The 26,806-nt window shown below is 47.5% G+C and overlaps 1 protein-coding gene across 3 annotated transcripts in view; it reads right to left on the bottom strand.

Moving 5' to 3' along the window:
• Positions 1–1,133: 1,133 nt before the first annotated feature.
• Positions 1,134–26,806, bottom strand: part of lab (labial) — a 79,141-nt gene continuing 53,468 nt past the window's right edge. For all 3 annotated transcript variants that reach the window (XM_077627564.1, XM_077627565.1, XM_077627563.1), the window contains one exon: positions 1,134–8,118. In XM_077627564.1, coding sequence (XP_077483690.1) covers positions 7,772–8,118 — 347 coding nt within the window. In that variant the 3' untranslated portion in view covers positions 1,134–7,771. The remainder of the gene's footprint in view (positions 8,119–26,806) is intronic.

Raw genomic sequence — 26,806 nt, 5'->3', positions numbered from 1 at the left:
AAGTGTATAGATTTTCTATAGACATATCCTAATGAATAGTATATTAGTCAATACAAATCCTATAGACAGTCTATAGACAATCTATAAATTTATGGGCATGCATTTTTTAGTTGACTTTTGTCTGTAGAGACAGTCTATAGACTATGAATAGACAAAAAGAAATATCTATAGAAAGGCGAGTCTATAAAACTCTTTAGACTGTCATAGACCATTTTTATAAGGGCACCGGCCGACGAGCAGTGACGGGAGATGCGCTGAGTCTTTATGATTTCATAAAACCCCCTGTAATAAAGTCTTATAGCCTTTCGGTTTCAACCATGCATCTATCTTATCACAGCGTCTACAAATAATCGAAAAAGAAAAACCGGCGCCCTTTTGCTCACATGCAGTCAACCTGAGCTACGGAGATCACGAATATACGCTAAGTTATTTGATTAGGAGTACCAAGGTTTCCTGTAAGAATGATGCATCAATGCGACGAAGTGCACGCGGCTAGAAGATATCGTTGAGATTGCCCTACTGCCCAACGCAGAAAAAGCCCGCGAGTTTTAAACTCGGCGCTTAGGTGTGCCAAATGCTACAGGGTGTAATACCTGACCAGCCAGACTTCTTATGCATGCAGAATGAGATCGCTTTGTGCGTTATTCATATTAGTGCTTGGTGCGAGCGGGAGCTGCGGAGAGCTTCGGATCTTTGAAGCCCTGCGGTGTGGGGCAGCAAGACATGCAATCACTAGCAATAACAGGATGCCCACATTTTGTTTGCTGTTGTAGTTTTCCAACAGTACACCTTGATTGTCCGCAACTGCCAGGACACATTGGCTGGAAAACTGGCTTCCTATCGCGGCGCATATCTTAGAGCTCGTAATAAGCGCATACGTAGACCTTCACGATGTTGATCTGAGTGGCAATGAGACAATTTGCGAAGGGCGCAGTTCTCTTTTTGGTGGTCATGTTCGCAGAGCGCGCAACTTTCCACAGCTCCCGTTGGTGACCTTTGCGAACTCCGTGCAGCTGCTTCGAAGGAGAAGATAAGAAATGAACAGACACTATACGGTCGCGAAGACAGCGACCACGTGTGTAGAACACAAAGTCGCCGTCGACACGTTTTGAACGTGCGCAGGAGAACACACTTGGTATTTCTGACTCTCATCTTTTTTTTTATTCAGTCGTTTACAGAACAAAAACGCCTCCTCGCAAAAACACAATAAGTTAAAACGAGAAAGTGCACGGGACAGGCGGTGAGCGGAAAGCAGTTGAACAGGAAAAAAATAATAAAAAAAATACAGATGTGTAGAGATAGAGAGGCATATATGGCGAAACAACAGTGCCCTCACATCGCGATCGAATTTTCAGTCGCGCATCCTGCACAACACCTCTGCAGAGAGCGCCTTAAGGCTTGTTTGTACACCAGAAACACACCCTGGCGCGCATTCAGAACGGGAAAGGAGAAAAAAAAACATACACATCATACGTTTCTCACCCCACCTTCTTGAAATGTCACAAAGTCACTTTAGACACGACGAGGACTTAAGGCCTGTATTTAGATACCCTGTTCGAGTGTGGGGCCTCGGTAAAAGCTGATGCCGTCTGTGAAGCGAAACAATAAAGTACAAAAAAGATAACGGAAACACAAGATAAAACTGCACGAACGACTCAGCCCCACCGGAGTCTCACGAGGCTACAGAAGGCGTGTAGAAACTGTACATAAGACGTCATAAAGCCTGTACATAATTCGGGGTTCGCATATATATATAATGTATATATTTATAGACTCCTTTATTTATATATCTAAAGTGGAGCATCTAGAAGAGAAAAAAAAGAAAAAAAAACAATCTCTGCGATGCTCCAAGACCCTGATTTCTCCGATTCGTTTTGTGGTGCATCCCTGTACATATCCAGCTGGTGCGCTTACACAGAGGGGCGCATTTGTCGAGCGCCGCGCTTCACATTGTCGTCAGTCCTTCCGCTTTGCGTCTACGGGAGGCTTAGCAAAGCACGCGCATTGAGATGCAGTCGGGTTGGACAAAGCCCTATACTTACACTGAGCAGTGGAACGAACACTCGTGAATGGAGTTGTGTAAAATCGCGCAGTACCTCCGAAGAAACATCGGCGTGCCATAGCCTTTCGGGCCGGGCTATATTCATCCTCTCACGTTTGGGTGTCTTCAGCAAGGCAGGACACTCTTTTGCCTTTTAGAGTCTGGGTACGCTCGCCATGCATGAAGCAGTGACAGAGTTTAGGCAATCTTGAGATGCTCGTCACAACGCGTGTTACGTCAGAGTGCACCGTACTGTTTGCGGTTTTGTGCGGTTAACAAGTAGGGTTAGCGAAGGAAACAATTGATGAAGTTGTCTGTTAAGTGGCTGGCGCATACGTAACCGAGTGCTACGGGCGCAAAAGCTTGTTGTTTTTTTTTTCATGAATGGCGGTACACAGTGTCGGACCAGCCGATTTGCATCAATGCAATAAAATATTACAAAATGTTTTGCAGCGTGTTGCGAATGGTTGATTCTACACAGGCGGTGCAGCGGGCTCCCATTAGCCCTTCCTCTCATTGACTGAGCGCGCATGCGCAACGCGTAAGTTGCTAGAAGTGCAGGCCTTGATAACAGCACTGCACGAAAGCAAAGTTGGAACGCAAAACTTCATCATGTACAGCATTCAGCTTTTCTGACCTAAATTGCCTTTTACAATATTACAAAGTGTTTTTAGAACATTGGATCTGAGGCCGAAATGTTTCAAAACACTCAGAATATACGGCATAAATAAAGGTTTGATATTCCGACTGCTTAGAAAACAAGCCAAAGCTACTGCAGCACCAAAACAAAGCGTTATTTTGGTGACCGCACACGAAATTTTAATCCTGCGAATTTCCTGATGGCCCCAATTGTTGAGTGGACAGCTTAATCCAAACGCGAAACCCTGAGGCGCTTCTTGTACGAACCCTCCTACTTAAGGCATCGATGATAAAAAAAGCTACATGTAGTAAGTATGCTTGTGCCGGCGCAAAAACATTCTAGTGCTTGCAGACACTATTCTAGTGAACGGAATTTAACGCCGATCGATGCAAGCCCATCAACATACTCGTTGTTGCTCAGAAAAAGAACACTACTAATGACCACAACAATGATGACGTACAATGCTTTCGAACGAAACACCGTGACTATTTCCACAATCACACATAGAAAAGCAAAAAGATTTTATCATGGCTTCAGACACCACATTGTAAGGAACGTGCCGTGTGAATTTGGTGGAGATGACAACGCGCTTGAAACTACACGGAGCGCATTGGACTGCCTTGGGAACAAATAATTAAGTTATCGTATTACATGCAGGTGATCTTCAGCTGTCGGTATAAAACTGCCTCGGAAAATACAATTTGTAAGCGGCACAAGTACAAGGCGAGTCCACGAATAAAGCTTCTTGACATGTAGCCACCCACAGGGGACTTGGGTGGACGTCTCACGGTCCGAAGGCGTCCTTCAGTAAAGAATCAAGCACAGATGTCAACTGTTGATGTACAATGACAATCTAATTTGTTGTGGGTACTGACAGTGTTGCAAACAAGTCTCCGTAAGATCGCACCGGCTCCCATTAGTTTCGTGCAGTATTGCCGAAGCTGAAGCTAATGTGCCAATCGGATGATGAGCGCAGTCAGTTCATTACGTCTTACTGCAGCATCTTTCTCAGTTAAAGAGACTTGGCTACATTTCAAAGTTCCTGTAGACATAGACACCAGGCTATTCAAATTAGAGGCTAGTTTATCGAGCGTAAGCTGGATGAATTGGTCTTCACGACTACAACTGCACGGAGCCCGTTGGGAGGGGTACAAACGAGAACTAAAGAAGACAGCAACAATGCACAAAAGCATTTTCCGCAACGAAAATCAAGTGAAGTTTACCGTGGGGCAATAATTCGCCACCGAACGTACGGTAAGCATCTACGCAGTTAAGTACTTACTCTTATTTGTGAACCACTTTAGACTTATGTTGCTGTAGTCCTACGATATAACATCTCTTCTGGCATTATATCTCTTGATTGGTGCTGTTTTGTTGTCTCTAAAAGCCTCCCGTGTATACCCTGCCTCTTAAGACTAATTGGTGAACGTTTAAAGACACATTCTGTGCTGTCTATAGCTGCAGAGGTCGGAGAGGTTGGCTGCTAGCGCAGTAAGACAATTTTCACCGCTGTTTTTTCGTTTGTTTTACTGGGCGGGCACAAATCAAGAAAAACGGCTAATTTGTTATCTGGCTTAAGTTATACCAAGGAGAACACGCGGAAGAGTTTGCTTTGGGGTGGCTATCGTTAAGCATGCTATCAAAGCTCGCGAAAGTGCGTACTGACATTCATTTTCCCTGGGGCGCCTCTTCGGTATGGACAATCATCTCAAACACTAACTTCCATCACGAAGTTGAAGATACGGGTGTAAAATAATGTTTGTGACTTGTAATAGCAGCAATCGAACGCCAATGTCGCATTTATACACTGGAATAACTTAGCCTGCTTGTGATTGGACACAATCTAACAGCTCACACCCGAAGTCCAAAAAGGCCTGGCAGAGCCCACTGTGTATACTGGCTGCCGTTGTCCTGCAGCCGAGGCTCCGAAACTTCATTCGCGCGTTGAATGTAGATACCCTGTTGAGAACGACGACGACGACATAGACGCCGTCGAGTTTATATATAGTATAGACACTGTATAGAAGACACTGGTTCTGTCACTATGTGCACGGTAGAATATAGACAAAACAAAAATAATGAAACAGTGTCACAGAAAGCTGGCGCAATGTACAAGGGTTCGCCGTATCGCCGTCTGAGAAATAAAAGCACTTCACTTCCTGAATAACGGCGGCCGGGCCACACACAGCAGAAAGAGTAAAAGAAAGCAAGATGATCCCGGCTGAATTAGAGCAGAAACAGATTTCAGAAGAAAAAAAAAACAAGCACTGTTCAGAATAGACATCGGAGAACATCATAAGACGCAGCAGCATGCATGCGAAAAGAATGTTCGAATGGATCACAGTACGCGTACACGCGTTTTCTTCATCACTGTAAGTCTGTGCGTGTGCGCTCGGCGGTAACACTGCAACAACTCGATGGGGGGGACCACAGTTCGTCGTGTCCGTGGGTTTGTCGTCGTCCATTTTTTTTTTTCATTCATTCATTCATCGCCGGCGTTTCGTCATTGTCCCACGTGGACTTAGAGGCCGGGGGCAGAGAGGGATAGGGGATGCACAAGTGGTGAGAAAGGGAGCGCACGGAGACAGTTTCTCTCCCTCTCTCCTCCGTTTCCCTCCCTCATCCTCGGGCTGCTGCTGACGAACGGAGGAGGAGGAGGAGGAGGATGCGGGACATTGCACTTTGATGAGCGAGAAACGTGGCTGCTCCTTCGGGAACATCACTGTCTTCTTCGGGCTGGTTGGCCTTCCTCACTAGCTAGCTTCTTCTCCCAGTGTTGCGGATGGTGTTTTTTCCTCGAAGACGCAACGCTGGCCGGTTCGTGAGGGGACGCTGTGCAGACGGCCTTCGCGGCGGGGCGCACCACCACCACACTCTGCACTCACTGCCTCTCTCTCACTCTCCCCTCGCTCCCTACTCCATCTCACAACTTCTAGAAGGGAAGCGGAAGCTGCGATCATGAGGCGATAGCTTCCACAAGTGGTGCGCTTGGCTCGTGTGCGTGTGAGAGTAGCATGCGCGTTGGTGGAAGCTGTCGCCTAGCGCGCCAGGTTTCCGCTCCAAGAGACAAATTTCCTTCGCTTTACGAGGTACCATCGGTAAGGAGTTGCGAACTCAAGCCTAGACGCCCACGTGATCGAGAAGTGCCTGGGTGCACAAAACCTGACGTGGAACTATGTGGCTGCACGAGAAACTTTTCTCGGTAAACTGCAAGACCTTGTTACTTAGCCAGTTCGCAAATGTCAATAAAGATAGCTACCGTTCTGGCGGTTCTCATGACAGCCTGAGCCACTGATAAGTGCTTCCTCGCAAAGGAAAAGAAGAATAGCCATTCCGAAAACCATGCCTGAGCACGGAAAGTTAAAACGAAGCGAGAGGGCGTCTACGCAGCCGGCACGTCATGGCACCGAACTGCATTCGCGTCACACCAAGCTTGCTATGTCCATATCCTTTATCCAGACATAGTTCCACACTTTTTATTTTTTTTTTGTACTCAGCACGGAAGGACGTATGTAAGTAGTCGACTGGGCGCCCAAGGTCTGCGCCTATGTGTCCTCCCTACCCACTAAAAGCTGCGTGATTCACTTTTTGTGCGCAAAAGTTCTCGGTTTCGCCATATTTCGGGCAGTCGCTCACTTGTACACAAGACGACCCTGGTCTCCCTTGGCAGTTAACAACGAACTCAACGTTGAGTCGTGACAGCATCTGCAGTTTCTTAGACAAGCGTCGTTTCGTTTTTGTTCAATCTTTGCCCGCCGCATCCATCCTTGTGCGAGGCGCGTTGGAGGGCGCCTGCTCGCTGCGTCTCGGGAGCCCGCCTTCTCTTCAGCCCACGCGAGTCACCCACAAGCGACGGCTGTCAGGGGCGATTGGATGCGGGCCTCTGAGATCAAACTGGTCCACTGGCAAAAATAAAGAAGCGACGCGGCTCAGGCGGGGCTGCTTCGCCCACAGCGTTTTCTCCTACCATCAATTCTTTCTTTGCCGTTGTGCCTGTTTGTCACGCGTGACTCCGCAGCCTTCCCCTCTGCCGTCTCGCTCGCGCTTTCCGCTCTGGGCGTTAGGTGAAGTAGCTGCTGCGATAGAGCTCGGTGATTAGATCGGTCGCTCGTTAAAAGTCGTTAAGTATGGTGAGGCAGTTTAATTGATTGGCTAGTTGAGAGGAAAGGTTTTTTTTTCGTGCTTTGTGCCATCGTGATAGATTACTGAGCTCCTGGACGCGTATTATGCCATACGAAGTGGAGATACTTGGTGGCATGAGACGATGTAACCAATAAGTGTGACGTCATGTTTCTCAAGTTCTCTAGCGCAAAAACTACGAAGCGCGTTCTTTGAAAAGTGCGTGGTCTTACAAACGTCGCAAGGGACACAAGGCCGGTATGGGCAGGGCGGCCTCTTCGGATAGGTTGAATGGTGTAGTTATCACAATCAGAATATTTCACAGTAAAACAAAACTGTGAAGGCAGCAACTGATTGTGATCATTTTTCTCAAGTTATTGAGGTTCGGTGAACGATGACGCCGCAAGGAATGATTCGGGAAGCGTAACACGGGAGGTTTCTTCCGTTTCTTTTTTTCACATGGTGTTTGTTCAGTGTTTGAAGGTTGCAATTTGAAACCATCTTCGCCGTGGCGGAAAGCGTAAGCGAGCAGCTGACACTGGTGTTTCACCGACGCGGCACCGGACCTACACCCGAGATACGCAGGAGCTATACCGGAGGTGTACCGAGCGCGACGCGTGACCGACACAGGCAAACGCACCGGAGCTGCACTGGAGCTACACCTGAGATATGCAGGAGCAACACCGGAGGTGAAACAAGGCGACGCCTGAATGACACAGGAAACTGCTCCTGAGCTACACCGAAGTTGCTCCGAGACTGGGCCTGAACGACACAGGAGCTACAGCGGGAAGTGCACAGGAGCTGCACTGGCCGGGGCGCGTGGGCTTCGTGGGCGGGTGGTGGCGCGCCCCGGTGGGGTCCGGGAGAAACGCGTGTCGGCCGTGGGCCCGCACAGCTGCGTGGAAGAGACACTGGGCCCAGGTGGTCGCCGCATGCAGGCAGCTAGGGCCGCACGCTGAGGCTCCTCCTGCTCACTGGCTGTCCTTCTGCTGGGGCGACGGCGGCGACAGCTTGCCCCCCGGCGACAGCGCGGGGGCGCCGTCGGACGGCGAGGACTCGGGCGGGATGAGGCCCTCTTTCATGCGCTTCTTCTGCTTCATGCGGCGGTTCTGGAACCAGATCTTCACCTGCGTCTCGTTCAGCTGCAGCGCGGTGGCGATCTCGATTCGCCGCGCGCGCGTCAGGTACTTGTTGAAGTGGAACTCCTTCTCCAGCTCCGTCAGCTGCTTGGTGGTGAAGTTGGTGCGGCCCGTGCCGTTGGGCCCGCACGGCCCGCCGGCGCCGCCTCCCGCGAAGCCGCCGTACTCGTGCTTCGGAACTGCGCGAAGGAGGAGGAGAAGGGCCCCGGTTAGATATCGCGCACCACGCATGCGCGGGCAAGAAGAACGCAACACACAGAGAACCAACGTAGTACAGGCACCGACTGCTGCGTGTATGAGACAAAACAACGATAGTGGATAACTAATGAGGGAGTAATTACTGACTGGCATCCACCTGAACGCAGCCGTATACGGCTTCAAAGCAAAGCTATACAGGTTTCTCAAAAACTTTGCAAAAAAATTCGTCCTTGTCCGGGGTTCGAACCTGGGACCAGTGCCTCACCGGAGCAGTCGCTGTATACGAACTGAGCTAACCGGCACGGCAAGCTTATGGTAGGGCGAGGGCAAATTGATCAATAACTCGAAGTGGGAACAGTGTTGGTTCAATGTTTAGGGGAATCAATCCCCCAAGGTGGAGTAAATTTGTAATAAGAGAGTAATTACTCATTGGCATCCACCCGAACGGCTGGCGGGGAGATTTGTAAATCCAATATCCTCGGCGGCAAATGCGTCTTTTGTTACCAGACAGACGCCAGGATAGCCAGAAAGAGAGAAAGAATCAATTTTATTTACTGAAAATAATTGCATCAATGAGTTAGCCTCAGTTTCCCTTTAAACCTGTTCGTTCTGCAGCCGGTCAGTGTTCTGCGGAGCGCTGCTTCACTTACGATGATGACGATGGCTGATTTTCATGGCGCAAGGGCATCTGTGGCCAAAGAGCGCCATGACACAAGGCACTTTCTTCTACACAAGATAGGGGTCAAAGACCCATTTTCCAAGCATTTCACCCTAAATAAACCGAGCGCCAGACCAGGGAAAAGCTTGTATTCACTGTATCACCGCTGGGTACCCGGTGGCACTGGGGATCGAGCCCCGCACCTCCCACGTGCGAGGCGGATGCTTATATTACTAGGCTGCTTCTCTTACGACTCAATCATACTCCGAGGGAAGCCTTCTAATCGCATAATTTGTGGCCTGCCTTTGTCGACTTTGTTTCGTAATCATAATGGTTCGGTCTTTTATTTTGCACTACTACACTGCCTATATTTCAGTTCCTATACGCTTGTAATTGGCATCACGTGAGAATGTAGACGCGCGAACTCGTACATTGGAAAATTATTCCTGGCAGATGGATTAATATTGTCTTCTATAAAAAGTAATTAAGCTGAAATTAAATTTGTTTAAGCTTGAAGTATCAAAATTAATTACGATTAGTTTGAAAATTAATAAAGTTTTCTTAAGATTATATGCAGAAATTGGTTTCTATGAATCTTGTTCGCAATATAGACATTATCCTGGAGAACAGAAACGATTGTGCCCTAATGTAATTACGTGCTCGAAAGGTTATCATCCTTTCCTGCACAAAAGAAGTTTGCGATGTTATAGAGCTTACACAGTATATTTTAAGCGCACAGACAGTTACTGAACTGTGATCAATATTTGTATAAAACCACTGCCAAGATGTCTTTCATAGTAACAATATACTACTGGCCTAAAAATAAATTAACCCTTTCAATCGCTGCTTGCCACTTCTGTGAAGAATAACAAATTTTTCCTGCAAAATGGTCACTGCATGCAGTCCTCAAGAACATCAATCAGTGAGGTATGCTATGCAAAATACGAACGGCTATTTGTATCCTTTTTCTTTTCGCAGTTTTGTACAGAATTTCTTGCAATGCGTCACAACTGTCAAAAATTGCAACTCGGAAGCACCAGGATTTGTCAAATAAGTACTTGAGGAATCAGTCAGTCACATTTTTTTTTTTCAAATATGAATATCGGGAGACGCTTTAAACGCAGGAAAACATCATATGATTACGCGTAACAAGAGCTACACGAGGGAGTAGAAAGACTTTCTAGCGAGCTCTTAGTTTTCTCTCGCGAACAAGAAAAACTACTCTAGTTGAGACGCGAAAAATGCTCAATTGATTTGGAACGAAGAAATCCCCGCGGGCTGTAATACACTCCCGGGAAAAGTTGCCACTTCGCAGTGTGCGCAATTGTGTCCATATAGCGCCGAAGAAGTTTGGTATATATTCTCGTGACTGAGCCATCGGATCAATGTAATTTCATTGTGGATACTGGCGTGTCGCGGCGAGCTGCAGCAACCGGGCCAACAGCATGCACAATATCACTATTGGGTGATGTTTATTTATTCATTTATATTGGGACCTAACCATTTTCACTTGCGCAACTGTTTAGCTTCTCCAACCTTTATTAAAACGCCAAGAAGTGGCCAATTTAGGAGTCATCTATAGCAGAGCCGTTGAGAAACTGCGTGTGGTAATCTTCCTCCCATTCCCCCCCCTTTTTTTCTCTTTTTTTTCTGTCGGCGTCACTTGTGTTTGCCAATTCTATCACTTCGCCAAAAACCTGCCAGTGACTACAGCTCTAGGAAACCGGGGGTGAATACGTATTTGTTCCACGTTCAGTTCGAAGCCGAGGAAGCATCAGCACCAGAGGCTTGTTGCCACGCAGACGACATTTATGCCCCTGACGACAGAACGGGAATACAAGCTGCGTCAACCGCATGCGTGTAGCAATGGCACACCGAACAAGGTAAACACGTGGATCGCTCCAGGAATTGACACCGGCGCAAGCTGCACTTTCGTCACGCGGGCGAGCGGAATCACGCTTTTATGCCTGCGACATCGAGGCAGCCCATGCGGAGCCTCTGCGTAAGCAGTGCATGCTGCATGGCCGGAAAAGATGCAGCCCACAGGACGGCGGCAGCTATATATGAATCTGCCGTTACATATACGCCCGCTGTGTATGACCAGACAACTACTGCATGCGCTGTATGGTCTACGGGTTCACTTCACGGGCCACTGATATGTATCCGCCGTTCCATACATGCGCCATGTGTATGACCAGGCAACTGGATGCGATGTAGGGCTTACGGGTTGAGTTCACACGTCCTTGACTTAATGGTTCAAGGTCAAGGTAGACGTGCCAGGTGTCGCCGTGGAGCTTCCTCCCGGAGGAACGGATGCACAGGTAACTGGAGGACGACATCAGTCACGATAGCGCGCGGGCGAGAAATGTTTGCCGGCAGAAAAACGAATGTGTAACCCGATTTGCATGCCGAAGTTAGGTGGCAGTTTCCCAGTACACAGGATCTAGCTGCACTGCGACTTCTGGACGAAAGGGACGGCAATGGACAAGTGTGTCTGGCTGAGAAATCAATGGCTACAGCCTCTTTCAAATCCCGCCTGCCTGTTCAGCAAGTGTACGCGATGTGAGAGCACAATATTAAAGAATTGATGATGCCAGCAAAATGGCCACTAAGGTCTCCCCCGTTGGGTTACCGGGTCCTGCAAGCACAAGACTGCAGTGCCTGACGTCTGTCCATGAAAAAACATGCATAGATCACAACAGTTCAAGACAATGCCGTGTGGTTTGGATACTGGGTTTTTTTCTCCTTTTTGGGGCATAGTAGGCCAAGTATACCAGAACTCTGATGTCGAAGAATATACCTCCCTGCAGCTAACTGTCGCCGCAGCAATCATCGACAGCAATGCGTTATCTTTGGCGACATGCGAGGTCCTTCAGGCTTTTCGTCAGAGTGGCTTTTCACATGGGCCAATGAGCTAAAAAATTTTACATGTGCGATTAAAAAAAAAACCGCAGCAGAGTGTTGCTTCGCGCGTTAAAAGCGATTACTTCGAACCGGCGACATAAGCTGATCGGCATCGGCCTTGCCCGAGCTAAAGCAACCACCCGGGTCAGTGCATGCACATCTGCGGCGGAACCACGGTGCACGATAGACAGGCAGTCCGAAGGCAGGGCCAAACAGCATGGAGGCCGCTGCCAACTAATTCCCGCTGCCGCCACGAGGCAGTGCTCGTTTAGGAGACCAAGCACGTCAGATTTTGTACGGTTAAGCCTCATTTACACAATACGAAAACACTGACATGGTAAGCTTTCTTGTTCAGTTACTTCTGCCACTACTCACTGTAACCGTTGCCCCTACGATGAATGCTACTAAGAATGCCGCTACGGCGACACAGCGTCCGATCGTTCTGCGAAGGCTACCTTCCGATCACAGTGGCACTATGGCTTCCTAGTGGCTATGACCACCTGACGGTCGCTTTCGAAGCCATCGTCGAACCACATGCCTGTCGTACACTGTGAGCGGAAGATAGACAAAAGCTGCGTCTGGGGTCCAGGAAAAAAAAAAAAACTGAACTATGCTAGCATGTGCGTGTCTCTGCCCGTTTGGTACCTCTCCACTTATTTCAAACATTTCACGCACAAAAAAAAACGTAAATGAACATATCAGTGGAATAAAAGCTTAAAAACGACAACTCGGGGCTTCTGAATACCTTGCTGTTCGGCCCGCACACGCAGCATTTGCGCAACGCTAGGGTATTGGTCGCACAGGCCTGACGGCATCCACTTGTAGGGAGGACGCCTTCGGTGGCGGTGGGCAGAGGCAGACAGGAAAACCACATGTGCGCCGCTGCTGCCATTGGCCAGGCCGAACGAAGCGTAGCTTATGCGATGCGCGCTCGGCGGTGGTTGCCGCGACGGCACTGCATGCGGTGGCGGCGGGGCCACATGGGAGCCTCCGAGATCCGGACGGGGCCGAAAAGGCCGCGCGGGGGACGGCGCGGCGCCATGACTAATGGCCGGCGCGTCTTCGATAAGCTGGCTATAGCGGCTCGCCGACGCAAGGACGAGAGGGAGAGCAGGTTCGGAGGCGCGCAGCAAAGATGGATTTCCCGGCGAATGCGGACCCCCCAGCCTCTGGGTTGTGGATCACACCAACGGAATGAAGGATCTGGGGTCGCATCGCGCGGGTCGTCGAGCTTAGTGGCTGCAGCTTGGCGCGAGACGCCATGGCTGCACGTGGTTGCAGCGGTGCAAGCTTTACTCGGAGAAGCTTTAAAAAAAAAATAGCCAAGAATCGCGCGCGTGTGGCGCTTCGGTGAACGCGACAGAAAATAAATAACAGATGCAAAGCAAAAATCAAAATTTGCACGCACAGACGTCCCGAAGGAAAGGCCAGGAAACTGCATAAGCAGCTCTGTGGTTTGTTCCTGATGCGCTGTTAGGGATTTTATGGTGTATTTACGAGGCGGAAAACTGCGTAGAGTCGGCAGCAAAAGTTTAAGGGATGCGGGTGTGTGGGAAATAAATAGTTCCGGGTCAGCCAAGCAAGCAAATCATATATGCCTGCAAGTAAATGAGCAGACGTGCATATTTCATGAGCTGTATGAATTCGCGGCAACTGCGTCAAAAGGCAGCGCTGCAATAAATTTGCTCCCTGGCACACGCATCGCGTAAACACATGATCAGCTTTCCTGGACTTCGCCAACTAGCGCCATCTGTCGACAGCCGGTATCGAACACCACGTCACTCAAAGCGATATTTTCGCTTCTAATTGTAGGAAAACTGCAGGGTGTGGTGAGTAGTGCGAGCAAGTCTATTATGAAGGTCTGTTCTTCCTACTCGCCCGCCTCACCGCCGGAACTTGCTTTCTGCGTTCAGAGCTTCCCAGCACGATCTCCCACTGCATCAGTGGGGTGAACCGAATATTCGAAATTACCGCGCTAATTTTTGGAGTTCAACCCCATCCAGAACGTGGTGGTAGGCGCACAAACTAGAAGCGAAGAAGAAGTATGCAACAAGTGGCCCAATCTGAAATTTTCATTAGAAGCGTTCAGATTTTCAGGGCATGTTCGCTGCCGACAGTGCATATATGTAGCTAATTCCGAAAGTTACAGTTATCTGTGGTTATTTATAGTTTCACTCTGCACCGTTCTTTTAAACCCCATTTGACATTTTCTTCCACTGGTGTAGAAGCTTTTGGCAAGAGGCGACCTCTTTCAGGGTTATTGCGGCTGGCTCGCGAGGGCATGAGGACTTGTCTGACTAAGATTACACATGACACCAACAAGTAGTGACGTAGGGAATAAAGGCCTGTCTACACAATGTGTGCCGCACTGCTGTAATCCCCTTTGTCAACCCGCGAAAGAGTGACTGAATGGATAAATTTATTTCAGAAGAGGATGGACAGAATCCGGAACGTTTGAAAGAATGACTGCAAGCTCGCAGTGCATACTGCGGACGGTTAAATATATAGCGTTGTGATCATCAGCGTGGCGCTGTTAATTTACATGAACGGGCTTTGCTGATAGTTTGAAGGTGCTTAGCTATAATAACTTGTAATTGTCCTGTGCTAAAAAAAAAAACAGGCAGTTGTAAGCTACTCGCCATACTGCTAAAAGCTGCGACACGCGCATGAGGCAGTCATAGACCAGCAGGTAAATTGACAGTGCAGCCATGGCAATCAACAGATGAACCGACATCGATGAGAAAATGGACCGCATGGTAACGCTCATATGAGTAAGGGATCTCTGAAAATAATAAATGAATGGAACAAATAACACACATTTCCTGTCATAAAAGAAAGAGCCAATGCTCCTGCCGTGAGAGCTATCTAAATGTTCCGTAAGTCAAAAACCGTTGAAGTTTTTGAGGGTTAATCACGCGCGCCGCTGCTCCACGACCAATGTCAATCCCCACTGATAAATGTGCATGCGATCCGACAGATGGCGCTAGGCGTTGCAAACCAGAGAAATTATACGTCCAGCGAAATCACTTGGATGGAAGCAGTAAGTAAGACGGATGGCATAAATCGAAAACGTGCTGTATTTTTCATTCAGAGTGTGTCGGGAAAGGCTATTCAAATACACCACTTCCCGGCTAAATCCGCAGAGCGCAATATATTCACGGACTGGAGAACGCACAGACGGGAAAAAATGGGCTGAACGCTGGGACACGGCGCACAGCAAAAATTACTTCGGTATTTTAGCATCTGGCAATCTGCTGAGGTGCCACATCGACTGAAAAAAAAAAATTGAAATGAACTTTCGAACGAGTCAACTTGGATTTGAATTTGAAATATGAGAACTGCCTGTTCAGAGTTTTCATATTCATTCTTTTATATATGCTTTTCGTAGGCATGCATAGTGAGCGCGACGCTGCACTGAATGGCCCTTGTCATTGTAGTGGTTATTTCCAAACGTTCATTTAGTCGAAGCCCATCCAGCTCAAGTGTCATTGAAAACCATCACGTGGCACTACCCAAATCCCGTTGAGTTCGCTGGATCAATAAGCGTTGAAATGACATGACAAAGCACAGTGCTTTGGTAGAGAAAATTTCATCGATAACGACAAATCTGAGAAGTTTCGAAACTTAGAACGATACGCGGGGCTTGGAAACAGAAAATCACGGCTTTAAACGACTTCACCGCGGCTAACACTCAATTCGGAAAACGTAGTCCGGCGAAACCAGTGTTCAGTGTTAACCTTGTGGCACATGACAGGAATGATCATTTTACAACTATAGGGATTTCTGCTAATCGCATTGCCCGGCAGTCTCGTTTCTAGACGTCTCAAGGGAATATAAATAGGTGGTCAGGCGAGACCCTGAAACGCTGGTAGTGATATCTGTCTAAGCGTCCTTCAGTGAATGGATGTATGTCTCAAGCATGTACGTGTTATGCATGTCAAGCAAATTCCTCCAGCATGCAGTGTGGCTCGCGGCTCTTCTAATGTCCAAGTGCGCTGTCGGGCGATGAATTTAAATACACACATAACCCATCAAACCTTAAGAGCAAGTTGCCATACCATGTGTGAGTATTCTCACCCGAAGCCAAATTTTCTCTCCACCATTTTCCCATTTCTATCGAATTTCCATGTTTTCATAGCACATATTTAGCGCCCGGAGCTACAATTCCATTACCCGGCTGTCCCTTCTGCAAAGAGTAGAGCGCTTAGCACTCAACCCGTCCCTAAAACGACGACGCAGCAGCAGCAGTCGCCCCGTACATCTGCGGTCTGAACCAACCATGCAAGCGGTCGCCATCGAAGGACAGGGGGAATGAAAGCAGGGCGGTGTTGAGAGAGTCTGCCCAGACAGAGCGGGCCTCTCACAGCCCGGCGCCAAAGCGTTGCACCTAACCAAGCCGAAAGGCACGCGTGTCACGACCATCCGCGAATAACGAGCCGAGCTGGCCACGTACGGAAAGACAAGCCAAATCAAGCGAGCCCACTTATCGCGCGCCATCCGCAAGCAAGGCCCCGGGCGCTGGCTGGGCAAGGGAGAAGCGGGAATCCAGCGGGCTCAATCCTTTCGGCCGCAGCAGCAGACGTGCCAGGAATTATGGGCTCCCATTAGGAGCGGCATCTGCGGCGGGTTCCAGCCCCTCGCCTCGGGATCCCGCAACACTTTTAGCGCTGGCCCCCACCAGTCGTAAGAGGCGCGCGAGGTTGTGGAGGGAGGGGGGCAGGAGGAAGGAACGACGCGTGCCAGCGCGCTTGTACTAAGTGCCAGCAGGAGGTTCTTTATGGGCTCTTAGAGATGCGTTGAGCGGGCCGCCGGCAGCTCCACCTTGCGACTAATTCTGTCGCGAGTCTCGGGAGGAGGTCGGGAGAACCCGAGACCGTTTCTGCAGCTACCCCCCTTCTAACCTTCCGTGCGCTCGCTCAGCCTCTTCTTCCTTTACACAGGCCCGAGGCGCTCGATTAATCAAGCCGGGGAGGGCTGCGCATGAAACACCCAGCGACTGCACCGGGGAATTAATCAGGGCCCTCGCGAGACTCCGAGTCGCTCTCGAAGCGAAGCCAGCGGGGCGAATTGCGGCTTGTGTATAGTGGCGGAGAAATGCGATGATTTCCTGGGCTCCCAAAGAGAGGGGAGGATAGTGAACTGCTCGAATGGAGACTCGCCGTTTGTCGCTCTGATTGTGTCGATTATGAATGTTTTGTGTGCGTCCGCATAATTTGGTGTTGTGCGCGCACGTTTGGGCCGTCGGCGCCTCAACGCAGTTGTGGAAGTGCGCATACTGCATGTCGGCACTGCAAAGATAGAGCCGCGGCTCCTCAGCAGTTTTAAGAAAATTACCTTGCTCTAAGTATAACGTGTAAACAATGAGTGAAATTCCAGCAGTGCGTGCAGAGTAAGTGCGGACACGTACAGACTTTGTGAAAAGTAAGACTCCAGGGGGCTTGCTTTTAAGCTGCGCAGTGCAGCGCGCTTATAGCAGCCGTAGAAATAGTAAACTTTGGGGAGAGGCGACGACGACAGTTGCTCGAACCTTGGGGAGATTTGAACGTCACACGTCACGGCACGGCACACGTCGCAAGACTATACTTGCATCGTACCTATATTGCAACTCATAACAAACTTTTTTAGCGGTGTGTTATGTGCCGTTGTAGTTGGTTTCGATATCCCAACACTGACGTCGAGTAAGTTCCACGCACGCAGTGCACAATTTGGGCCATGATATTTAGTCGCGTGCTGTCAATACGCCTGTTCACGTCAAGACTTAATTTTTTTCACTGCTAGCATGTCAGCTGAAAAAGACGTGGAAAGCCGCTTCGTAGCAGCGTAAAGTACGATATGTCGAAAAATAGTTGCTCCTTAGTTTGTAAATTCAGTACTTATCTGGTTTGTTCATATTGCCATCTGTAAAGCTGTCTACAAGCAACAAAATGCTTCTGGAAAGTGAAACCGTTACTCAAATAATAAGACTAGTTATTAAACAGAAACGATGAAAGCAGTCGAAGAAAAAAATCCTGACCAGCTTGACAAGCCCTCGACAACTAAAGGTGCCAATATTCTGAGAACAAGTTTTCAAAGAGATTCATTAAAATATGAGGCACATGACTGAAATGCGACTACTCCACGTTTACTGCACCTAGAGAATAAAGATTACGCATGAGAATAACGTCGTATTATATCCTGATATGAAGGAAAGTCTGAAAATTCAGTCGTTTACTGCGCGCGTGCAAATTAATATCAAGCTGCATGACGAGCAGCGTATTTGCCACCGTCATGCTTTTATTACTACAACTCCTGGAACAGCACAGCTGTCCTACAGCAGCCTAATCGCATAGTGTCATCGCGGCTACCCCGGTATATACTGAACCTCCATTAGGGTCTACTCCGTATTAAGCATGGAACGATTGCTTACTTGCGACAACCGAGCGATTACCCCAGTCATATATAGATGACTCGTTATCGGTAATCACCGCTGGGTGCTGTCAAATATTCAGCCTCTCCGACTCCAAGACAGCCAGTCTTAAACAGCATTAAGAAAAATTTCGAGACAGTGTTCCTTTAGAGAAGCCTTTCAAGTTTCAAATGCGCTTAACATACTAGTGACGTCATACGTAATGTGATTATACAGAAACCCTTCTGTACGTGTTCGCGGTTGTTCTTTTTTTTGTAGAAACTGTCTATTTGGGGCGACCTGACCATGCTGGTTTAATTAGCTAATGTCATGGCACACTGGTTACACCAATATAGAAGTGCCAGCCTAACTTGGCGTGTGACCCATTGCTACATCAAGCGATTAGTTCATCTGAACGTCGATGGCAGCGCCAGTGTTCTGTCTCTTTCATCATTTAGTACAGAAATGAAGGCCCTAGATCCTAGCGTGAGGCCAAAAGGTATATACGGTATATAATGGCTTCTATAGATAATTGCGGAATATAGAACTATAAATTGTACTGCGTTTAGTACGTGCGGCAACCAGTGCCAGTAATCACTGGGGGGTATCGGAAGTCGACTGATTTGCTCTAGCTAGATGTGTGAAGTTTCAGGGACTTTGGGTGTATAGTCAAAAATTCACCGTCTTGGATCGATCGACAAATACCGAGATTGACGCGTGCGTAAAGAACAGCACTTCGTAAACAGAAAACACCAGCACAGCGTAGTTATTTTCTGCGATATTCCGCGTTTTTCAAATACTTTTGCCTGTGTGCCTAAGTTACCTGATGTCATAGAAACTGGCTGCACAAGATGTGTTGCACCTTATAACGCAGCTCTGTCCGGAGAAGTAATAGCCAAAAACGGAGCCCCAACTCTGAAGCCACGTACCCCGCTCCTTTTTTATTCTAGCATGATGAGGGGCTATACAGTTTCATGTTTGAGCAAATCAATTTTGCAGACTTCAAAGGCGACACAGAACCCCCCCTTTTTTTTTCTTGCGCAACAAAAAGCCTGGTGTTCAAAGTGACCGATCTCAAAATGATTGATAGAAACGGCACAGAATTCATTTAGAACAGCTTTTTGGTCCGCGAAAATACACAGTCTCTTGCATATCGATGACAGGAAATTATGGTCGGTGAGCGCGATGGCGATAGCACATTGGCAGAAGTGGCAAACCGCAATACAATCGTGGCCCCAGACGATAGAACGTAATGCTTATAATGCGATTTCTATTTAGGCCCACAACTTCAGGAAGGTAAAAAGTGTTGCTATAATCGATTCTACTCGCCAGTTTTGGGCTAGTCGATGGTGCCCTTAAAATGCGAGAAACAACGCTCATAATCGTGTAATATGGCTGGTTTGACAGCCTACAAGCACGCTCACGAATACTAATTCTCGTTTTGATGCAATCCACACACTATCATAAACAGAGCCACGTTTTGATTAAACAGGTAACGCGTGACAATATTTCGCAATACATGAGTGGTTTCCACATACTGGAGAACCCGACAATTGTGAGGCACCTTGTGCCAGAGAAGATTATAGAGGACGTGTAGCATAGTAACCTCGGCCCTTTGGCAGAAGACAATCACATACATGTATTTAATGTCACATAAGTGATTTTGTTTTCTTTTTAATTCTCGCGGAGTGTTTATGCTTTGTATGGGTGAATTGTAAGCATTGAAACTGGCTAGAGCCGCTGCGGTAGCTCAGTGGTTACGGTGTTCGGCTGCTGACACGAAAGACGCGGGATCGATCCCGACCGCTGCGGTCGCATTTCGATGGGGGCGAAATGCTACAAGCCCGTGTACTGTGCGATGTCAGTGCGCGTTAAAGAACCACAGGTGGTCGAAATTATCCGGAGCCCTCCATTACGGCGTCCCTCATAGTCAGAGTCCTTTGGGACGTTAAACACCATGAAACGAAACATTGAAAATTATAAAAAAATATTCACGAGTGTGGGAACTGCATTTTGGCATAGGATACAGCCAATCCGCAACAAGGTACGAAACTAAACGGAAAGTCGCAGTAGGGAATCAGTGATCCTCGATAATTTATTTTACCTCGTTATGTCCAGGTTCGGGCACCTACTCTCGCTGTCTAAATTTGTGCGACATTTCATCGCTCAATGCAAAAACATTTCTTTGTTGCACCTTCTGCATTAAGATAACGAAAAACACGGCCCGGTCGGACCTTGAAGCGATATCGCGCCATCATGCTGACGACGCCAGTCCATTGTCAATGATGCACAAAATACGATCACAGATGCGAAGGTACGAACTGTGATGATTTATCAGCACGAGGCAGAAACATTGGAACAATGCTCTATAGACGTGTTGCGGAGGTAGTTTTACTCTGTCGTAGCAAGTTATTCGTCACCTCGTTTACCACCACCTTCCATTCACTTTTCCAGTTCATTATCTCGTCATGGAATAATGACGCATACCCGCGTCATCCTGGAACGCGACGGGACCTGCGTGCTTCAGTTCCGACCGACAGCAGGAACTCTCTCGGTGTAGATGACGGCAACAAACACCACAATATCCGGACCCCCCCCCCCCCCCCCACACACACACACACACGCAAGCATGACTAATTTGTAATGCAAAAAAAAATGATTCGTTGGTCCCCATAGTACAATCCCAATTACTCGTTTTGCCGTTGCGATGCCTGAACGGAACGGGCGTCGTCACTGCGGGGTGTCGTGCAGCATGTGGACCTCTCATTTGCATTGAATTCATTCCAGTATTAATGCGCCACGAGCCGCTGGGCACGGGTTTATTGAATGCCGCTGTCTCAAGCTACCATACTTGTTACTCTCGGTGTTACTCATCTTTCAGTATGCACTGCTTAAATTTTTGAAAGAAGAAAAGACTGGAGTTGTTGTTTTTTATCCTTTAATTCTCCCGCTTTGTTCGCACTATGTATATTTTTTACTCGATTGAGACATTCGATAAAGCTTTTTCAATGAGTCCTGCGTTGAAAATGAGCACCGCTTTCCGCGCATCCCACGGCGGCTGCCGGCCGCATAGAGTTAGGCATCCCTCATAATCCTCCGGTCTTTCCTCGTTGTATCGCTCAAGCGATCGCGATGAACACATACGAGTTCCGAGCCCTTCGGCTAAAGCTGTATAAAGCTACCCTCCGGCCGTTACAGTGTCCTTTTCCTGATGAGCTTATCGACTTCCCTTGAAGCTGCATAAGGGGCGCGCTCATCCGTTACGTGTACGGCAGCTGCAATATGGACACGTTTTTAATAAGCGCTCTAATGACACTGTTTGTTTTCACCTGTCCGCGACAGCGAGGCCGCTTTATTTCTGTCTGATTTTTTTTCGTCTGTCTTTGAAACGGACGCGTTTCTCTCTTGCATTCGTTGGTCAAGCCCTCTGCTGTAAAACGTCGTCAAAACAGCGACTTCGCTATTCTGAAGACATGAATGATAGGAACGCAAAAGAAGAATCCATAGGGCGACGAAAAAAAAAAATGAGCTTAAGACTACGTTAGCGGCCGTTAAAAAATGAAAATAATAAATACGTGAATAATTCGCACCTTACGTAGATATCTGGTACTTCTTCATTCACATAAGTGACCGGGCACGGATACCAAAACTAAGCTGAAGCAGCGACAGCTTATCTGGATTGGTTGAAATGAGATTTTGCTTTCATTGTTTCTATTTGCCTAAGTTTAGTCTGCGGGATTTTATATAGATTACCCGGAGCCCCTGCAAGAAAAGAGCACTCGCAAGTCAATGCTCTTCCATATATATTTCTGTTGTGCATTTTTTAGGTTAAAAATTCAGCTTGTGTTACTAGTCTGCAAGAGCGTTCTAATTTGTAAAGCATGTGATTCACGTTCGGCGTATTGCCGTAATTTTGATTCGCAGTCACGCTCCACAAACACGGAATCAGCTGAAAATTAAACCAGGCCTGCTCTCTCCGTTGTTGCTACCTGAACGTTTTCCAGGGTTCTGGCTAGGGACATCAGCTTCTATGATGGCAACCAAAAATGTAGAACCAGCGGCGATTTAAAATCAGTGTTTATACTGAAGTTATTCGTTTTAGACCTAAATGCAGAATGAGTTAAGCTTTAGTTCCGCGCCAAGATCAACTCATTCAGCAGCTAACTCACAGTTCGCTGCGTGCCGATCCAATGGAAAGCCTCGCTTAACTCAAGATTCACACAAGAGCTCACAAGCGAGTACGATACTTTTCATGGAGGCTTCACAACAAACACTGCAACCTCGTAAATAAATGCTGCTATAAACTTGAATAAAAGAATAACAAAAACGCTTTTCTGTGCTCGCAATGTTTCTAATAATGTATCAGCGTGCCTTGCCTGTATTGAGCAAGCTTACCAGCGATCATTGCTAATTTATGTTTATCTTAAATAGATCCACAAAAGTGTATTTGTGGCGCAAAAATAAAACCGTTGTCACAGACACTTATGGCCAAAGAACACTTAGCACTCCACAGTGCATGCAAGTATACGTGTGCAAGTCTCGAGTGCGTGAATTTAAGGCACTGAAGACAACAATAGATGAAAAGGCAGAAAAATTTTCTGGAATGGGAAAATCGCAAAAATTGCGATTTTTTCTTATGGCACGACGAGTTTCCAAAGGCGAGAGGAAAGAAACACAAGCATGATAGTCGATTTCAGATAACAATGAAATGCAGTTCACTGACGGCATAAAAAATAACAATTAAAGAAAGCATCACACACACAACGTTGCGAATGAGTGATAAAGCACGAGAGTAAAGCGCGTATCCTGTGCTTGAATACTCTGAGTCTAAACTCAAGAGATCGAGCCTTCCTGGACATGAAAACTGATCGAACTCCCAGCACTTGTGTGCCGATGCTACATGGCAAAGTCGATCGTCCGTATACAGAGATTTAATCATACCACACAAGGCACTTGTGGCGCCTCCATCGTCCTCGATAATTTCGTGCGTACGGAAAAGATTCTCAGGCCGCAATTTTGTTTTCAACGGCGAAAATTAGAAAAAAAAAACAGCTTATATAAACACCGAATTTTAAGGCATTCTGTAGTCGCAGTAGAGCTCCTTACAGCAGGTGTAGATATCGTGATTTCTGTGCGCAAAATACAATCTCAGGCTACTCTGAAACCCTACTAGCTGCATAGCTTTCCAAACCGGGTTATTTTTTGTTTCTGAGAAATAGATTGCTCTCATCAGAAAATTTGCACTCTGTCATTGTGCTCCGATTAGATGATTCCCAAAAGTGTGAAAGCACCACGTTCGTACACATTCGCTCTGCTGGGAGAATAATCGAAATCTGGGGAAAACTTGAGCGCTGCTCCATCGACTCAGTAAACTGTGCTACCCGAGGGCCATGTAAGCCTCCTGGCTCGCAGCTGTCACTTGGCAGTTGAATAAATCACCTATCAGGTCAAAGGCCTTAGAGGCGTCTAAGTGACACGGGTATATATACAGGTGGGCGCGACCAGAGCAATCACAATAACGCAACATCGATGCGCAGAGGAAAAAAAAATGAAATGTTTACGATACCAGTGCAGATTTCGCAAGTCAAGCCTGCAATGTCCAGGAAGTGAAAAGACCGGATTAAATTTTTGCAGTGGACTACATGCGGTTTGTCGACGGTGGCCCCAACATTTCATACTTGTAAAACACAGATTGTACGCCAACGAATGCGTCGATATAGGCGTTAAAAGCACAAGTGCGTTGAAAACTGGAGTATATTTATTGAGATAATACTTCGTGGCATAACTAAAATTGGCAGGAACCTGGACTAATCTCTGAACGTTTAAAACTGATGAAACTGCGCACACGCGGTCAAGCGCGCTAAATATATGAATAGCAGAACTGAAAATTATTACACAGTCCTCACAGCAGCAGCTCCATTGAAATTTATGGCTGTTTTTCTTGAGGTTAGCTTTTGTAGGGAATGGTTTTACAGCGGACCTTCAATGTGCATCTCTGGGAGCTGAAAAAGCGCTGTGAGTAATATGTTGGGAGATGTAATAAGAATGTTATCCGTTCCAAAGCATAAATAAAAACTGTTGGCATTTGCGCAGTCTTCATTCTATAGACGATGCGTCAGACATCACAAGAGGTTGAACTGGCTTTGAAACGTATAGTGGCGCTTTTTATCTGTCGCAGATTTCGAGGGTTCTTTTGCAACGTTGTGTTGAAGTATAACTCGCGAGGCTTGGCGTGAAGCATTCATGGCGCCATGAAGTGATGGTGGTTAATGTCTTCATGGCTGTTTGTGGCTATGGTTTGCTCCTTGAAAATACATTATTTACACTAACCCAAGTGAAATGTCTGTGCGTACTTCTTTCAGTCTCACTATTCGCTAGCACTGAAGTGGAAGCGTCCCAGCGGCGGACCTATCAAGCCAATTCGCACGTAAGGATGGGCCATAACTGGCGCGACGTACCGTCACCTCGGCAATCAGGATAGGTTGACGTACGGTACGAAAAGCGCCGGTCATTGACCCCTGCCATTCACAGCAGTCCAGTCAATCGCCCCCTCGGTTATTTCCTGGGAGGAAGGGAAGTGTGTCGTTAACCTTACCTTCACAGCCTACGCGTATACACTCGATATCGGAAGCCCGGATAAGCATCTGAGACAAACCATCCGAGCCTCGAAAGAGGCAGTGCATGGAGGCTTACATCTCGTATTGCGTAAAGGATTTTATACCGACGTGCTTGACCTGTACCGGCGTACATTTGTGGGTCTTGTGCACTAACCAACACCTTCGTTTTTGCGGTACTAGAGAGGTTTTGCGGCACTGGATATTGACACGCACGTGTAGACAGATGGAATGTGTTAATGGAACATGTAAAGATGGCGCAAGGTTACTAACGGAAGGAAAAGATGGTGCTGACCGCGGCGATTGCTGTCTACTATCTTAAGCACCCGAGCTACCTAATAGTGCGAGTGCCATGCGTACAGTCGTATGCCCGTTCAAAGAAGCCGCTGTAATGGAAAGTAATGGGTAACCTTCCACCAACTGCACTCTCCAGTCACATCCAGTTTCATCGCTCGGAGGTGCCAGACCATGCACGAAGCTTCGAAGCCGAAATAAAACAAAAAAAAGACAAGTTCGCGGCGTGCTTCCCGGCAGCAAAGTCGGCGCAGCTGCGCGCTAACAGCAAGAATGCGCGCACTTGCACTGGCGACGTCAGTTCCTAGAGAGTGTACAACTGTGTATACAACGGCAATCCTAGCGACTTCCTTTTTTTTTTCTTTCATGTCCACGGTCTCTGCGCAGCGTCTCCTATTTCTCTTATATCTTTTTTCATCTTCATTTCCTTCTACCTCCCTCTCCTTGTGGGCGTCGGCGGCTCAACACCCCGTGAACAGCGTCAGAGCAGGGAGAGAGAGCATCAGCATCAGCAGCAGCGACAGCGGCAGAGGCAGCTGTACAACGGACGGCCTGCTCGCAAGCCTGCCCACTTTCTGGCTGCTGCGTGCGTGCTTGCTTCCTTCGTCCCACTTTCTGTCTCTCTTTCCTTCTGCCGTCTGCTCCTTCGCCGCACTCCCCGCCCCGAACACAATCCCAGCAGATGTTTCTCGGCGCGCGAGACTCGTATCCTGCGCCGCCGTCCTTCCTGCATACAGGCTGCGGCTGCCAGCTCGGGTTTTCCTTTTCCCACAAGCGACGGCCTCTGATCGCACGCGGAACGCAAGCTGCGCGCAGTTCGCGCCTGTGGGGGTGTATGTGGAGTGTGTCCAATGCACGGGCGTAAGCTAGGCAAAAAAAAAAAAAAGAAATATGATTAAAAGGAAGGAGGTGGCGACTTTCATTCGTGTTGTAAGCGTTAAATATTGTCCGAACACAAGAGCGTAAACACATCCGTAATCGAAAGTTTATGGAACGTAATGTTAGCGAAGAATTTTAAATGGATCGCCTTCTCTGCATGCGACCTAGAGCAGCTTAATTCTCAGCAGGCGAATTACGGAGTGTATCATGGAATACCATGGAATGTGGCCTCTATGTTAAGGAATTAAATTTATTCGCCAAATTAGCGTTACTTGTATTTATGACGATGCCTGCGCAGTTTAAAGATATTGCTATCTTGTACACGTATTGTTGTTTGCGGGCAAGTAGGCCGAGTCGGAGAAGGAAGCCCTTTTTACAAGTGGAGTATAGACACTACTGTGCAGACACTCCTCGCATGTAGCCAGCGCCCTCTTTACTACAAACTACCTAAAAATATATCGGCTACACCGCGCGGAAATGTTCCCACAAATAGAAGTTTGTTGACTTATAAAATATTAGAAAGAGTCTGAAGAAGCGTCTTTTTATGTAGCTACGTAGGCAACTAGATTTTAGGTAGCTGCAGTTCGTGTTAATTCTTCGGGACAGAATTATTGATAACAAATACGAAACAGAAAATACTAACAGCGCATAAAAATGGACAAGAGCATCATTCCGTTCATAACATAAGGACATGCAGATTCGGACATGTTTCCCGGCAGGCCTTGTACATACAGTTATGGACAAAGGTTTACAGGACGAAGGTTCATGGCAAAAAAGAAAAGTAATATCAGAGATAACTTCCTTTGTTTTTTTTTTGTGAAAACCAACCTCCAGTTTGACGGCGTGACATATAGGCCTGCTTGTTATGTTTTTTTAATCACCTTAGATATACACACTGCTTCTTTTGTTTTCTTTCAGAGCAGGCCAAAAAACCT

This window comes from Amblyomma americanum, chromosome 6 (genome assembly GCF_052857255.1).
Source record: "Amblyomma americanum isolate KBUSLIRL-KWMA chromosome 6, ASM5285725v1, whole genome shotgun sequence".
NCBI lineage: Eukaryota > Metazoa > Arthropoda > Arachnida > Ixodida > Ixodidae > Amblyomma > Amblyomma americanum.
The sequence above is the reverse complement of the archived record's forward strand: the minus strand, read 5'-3'. Positions and strand labels throughout refer to the sequence as shown.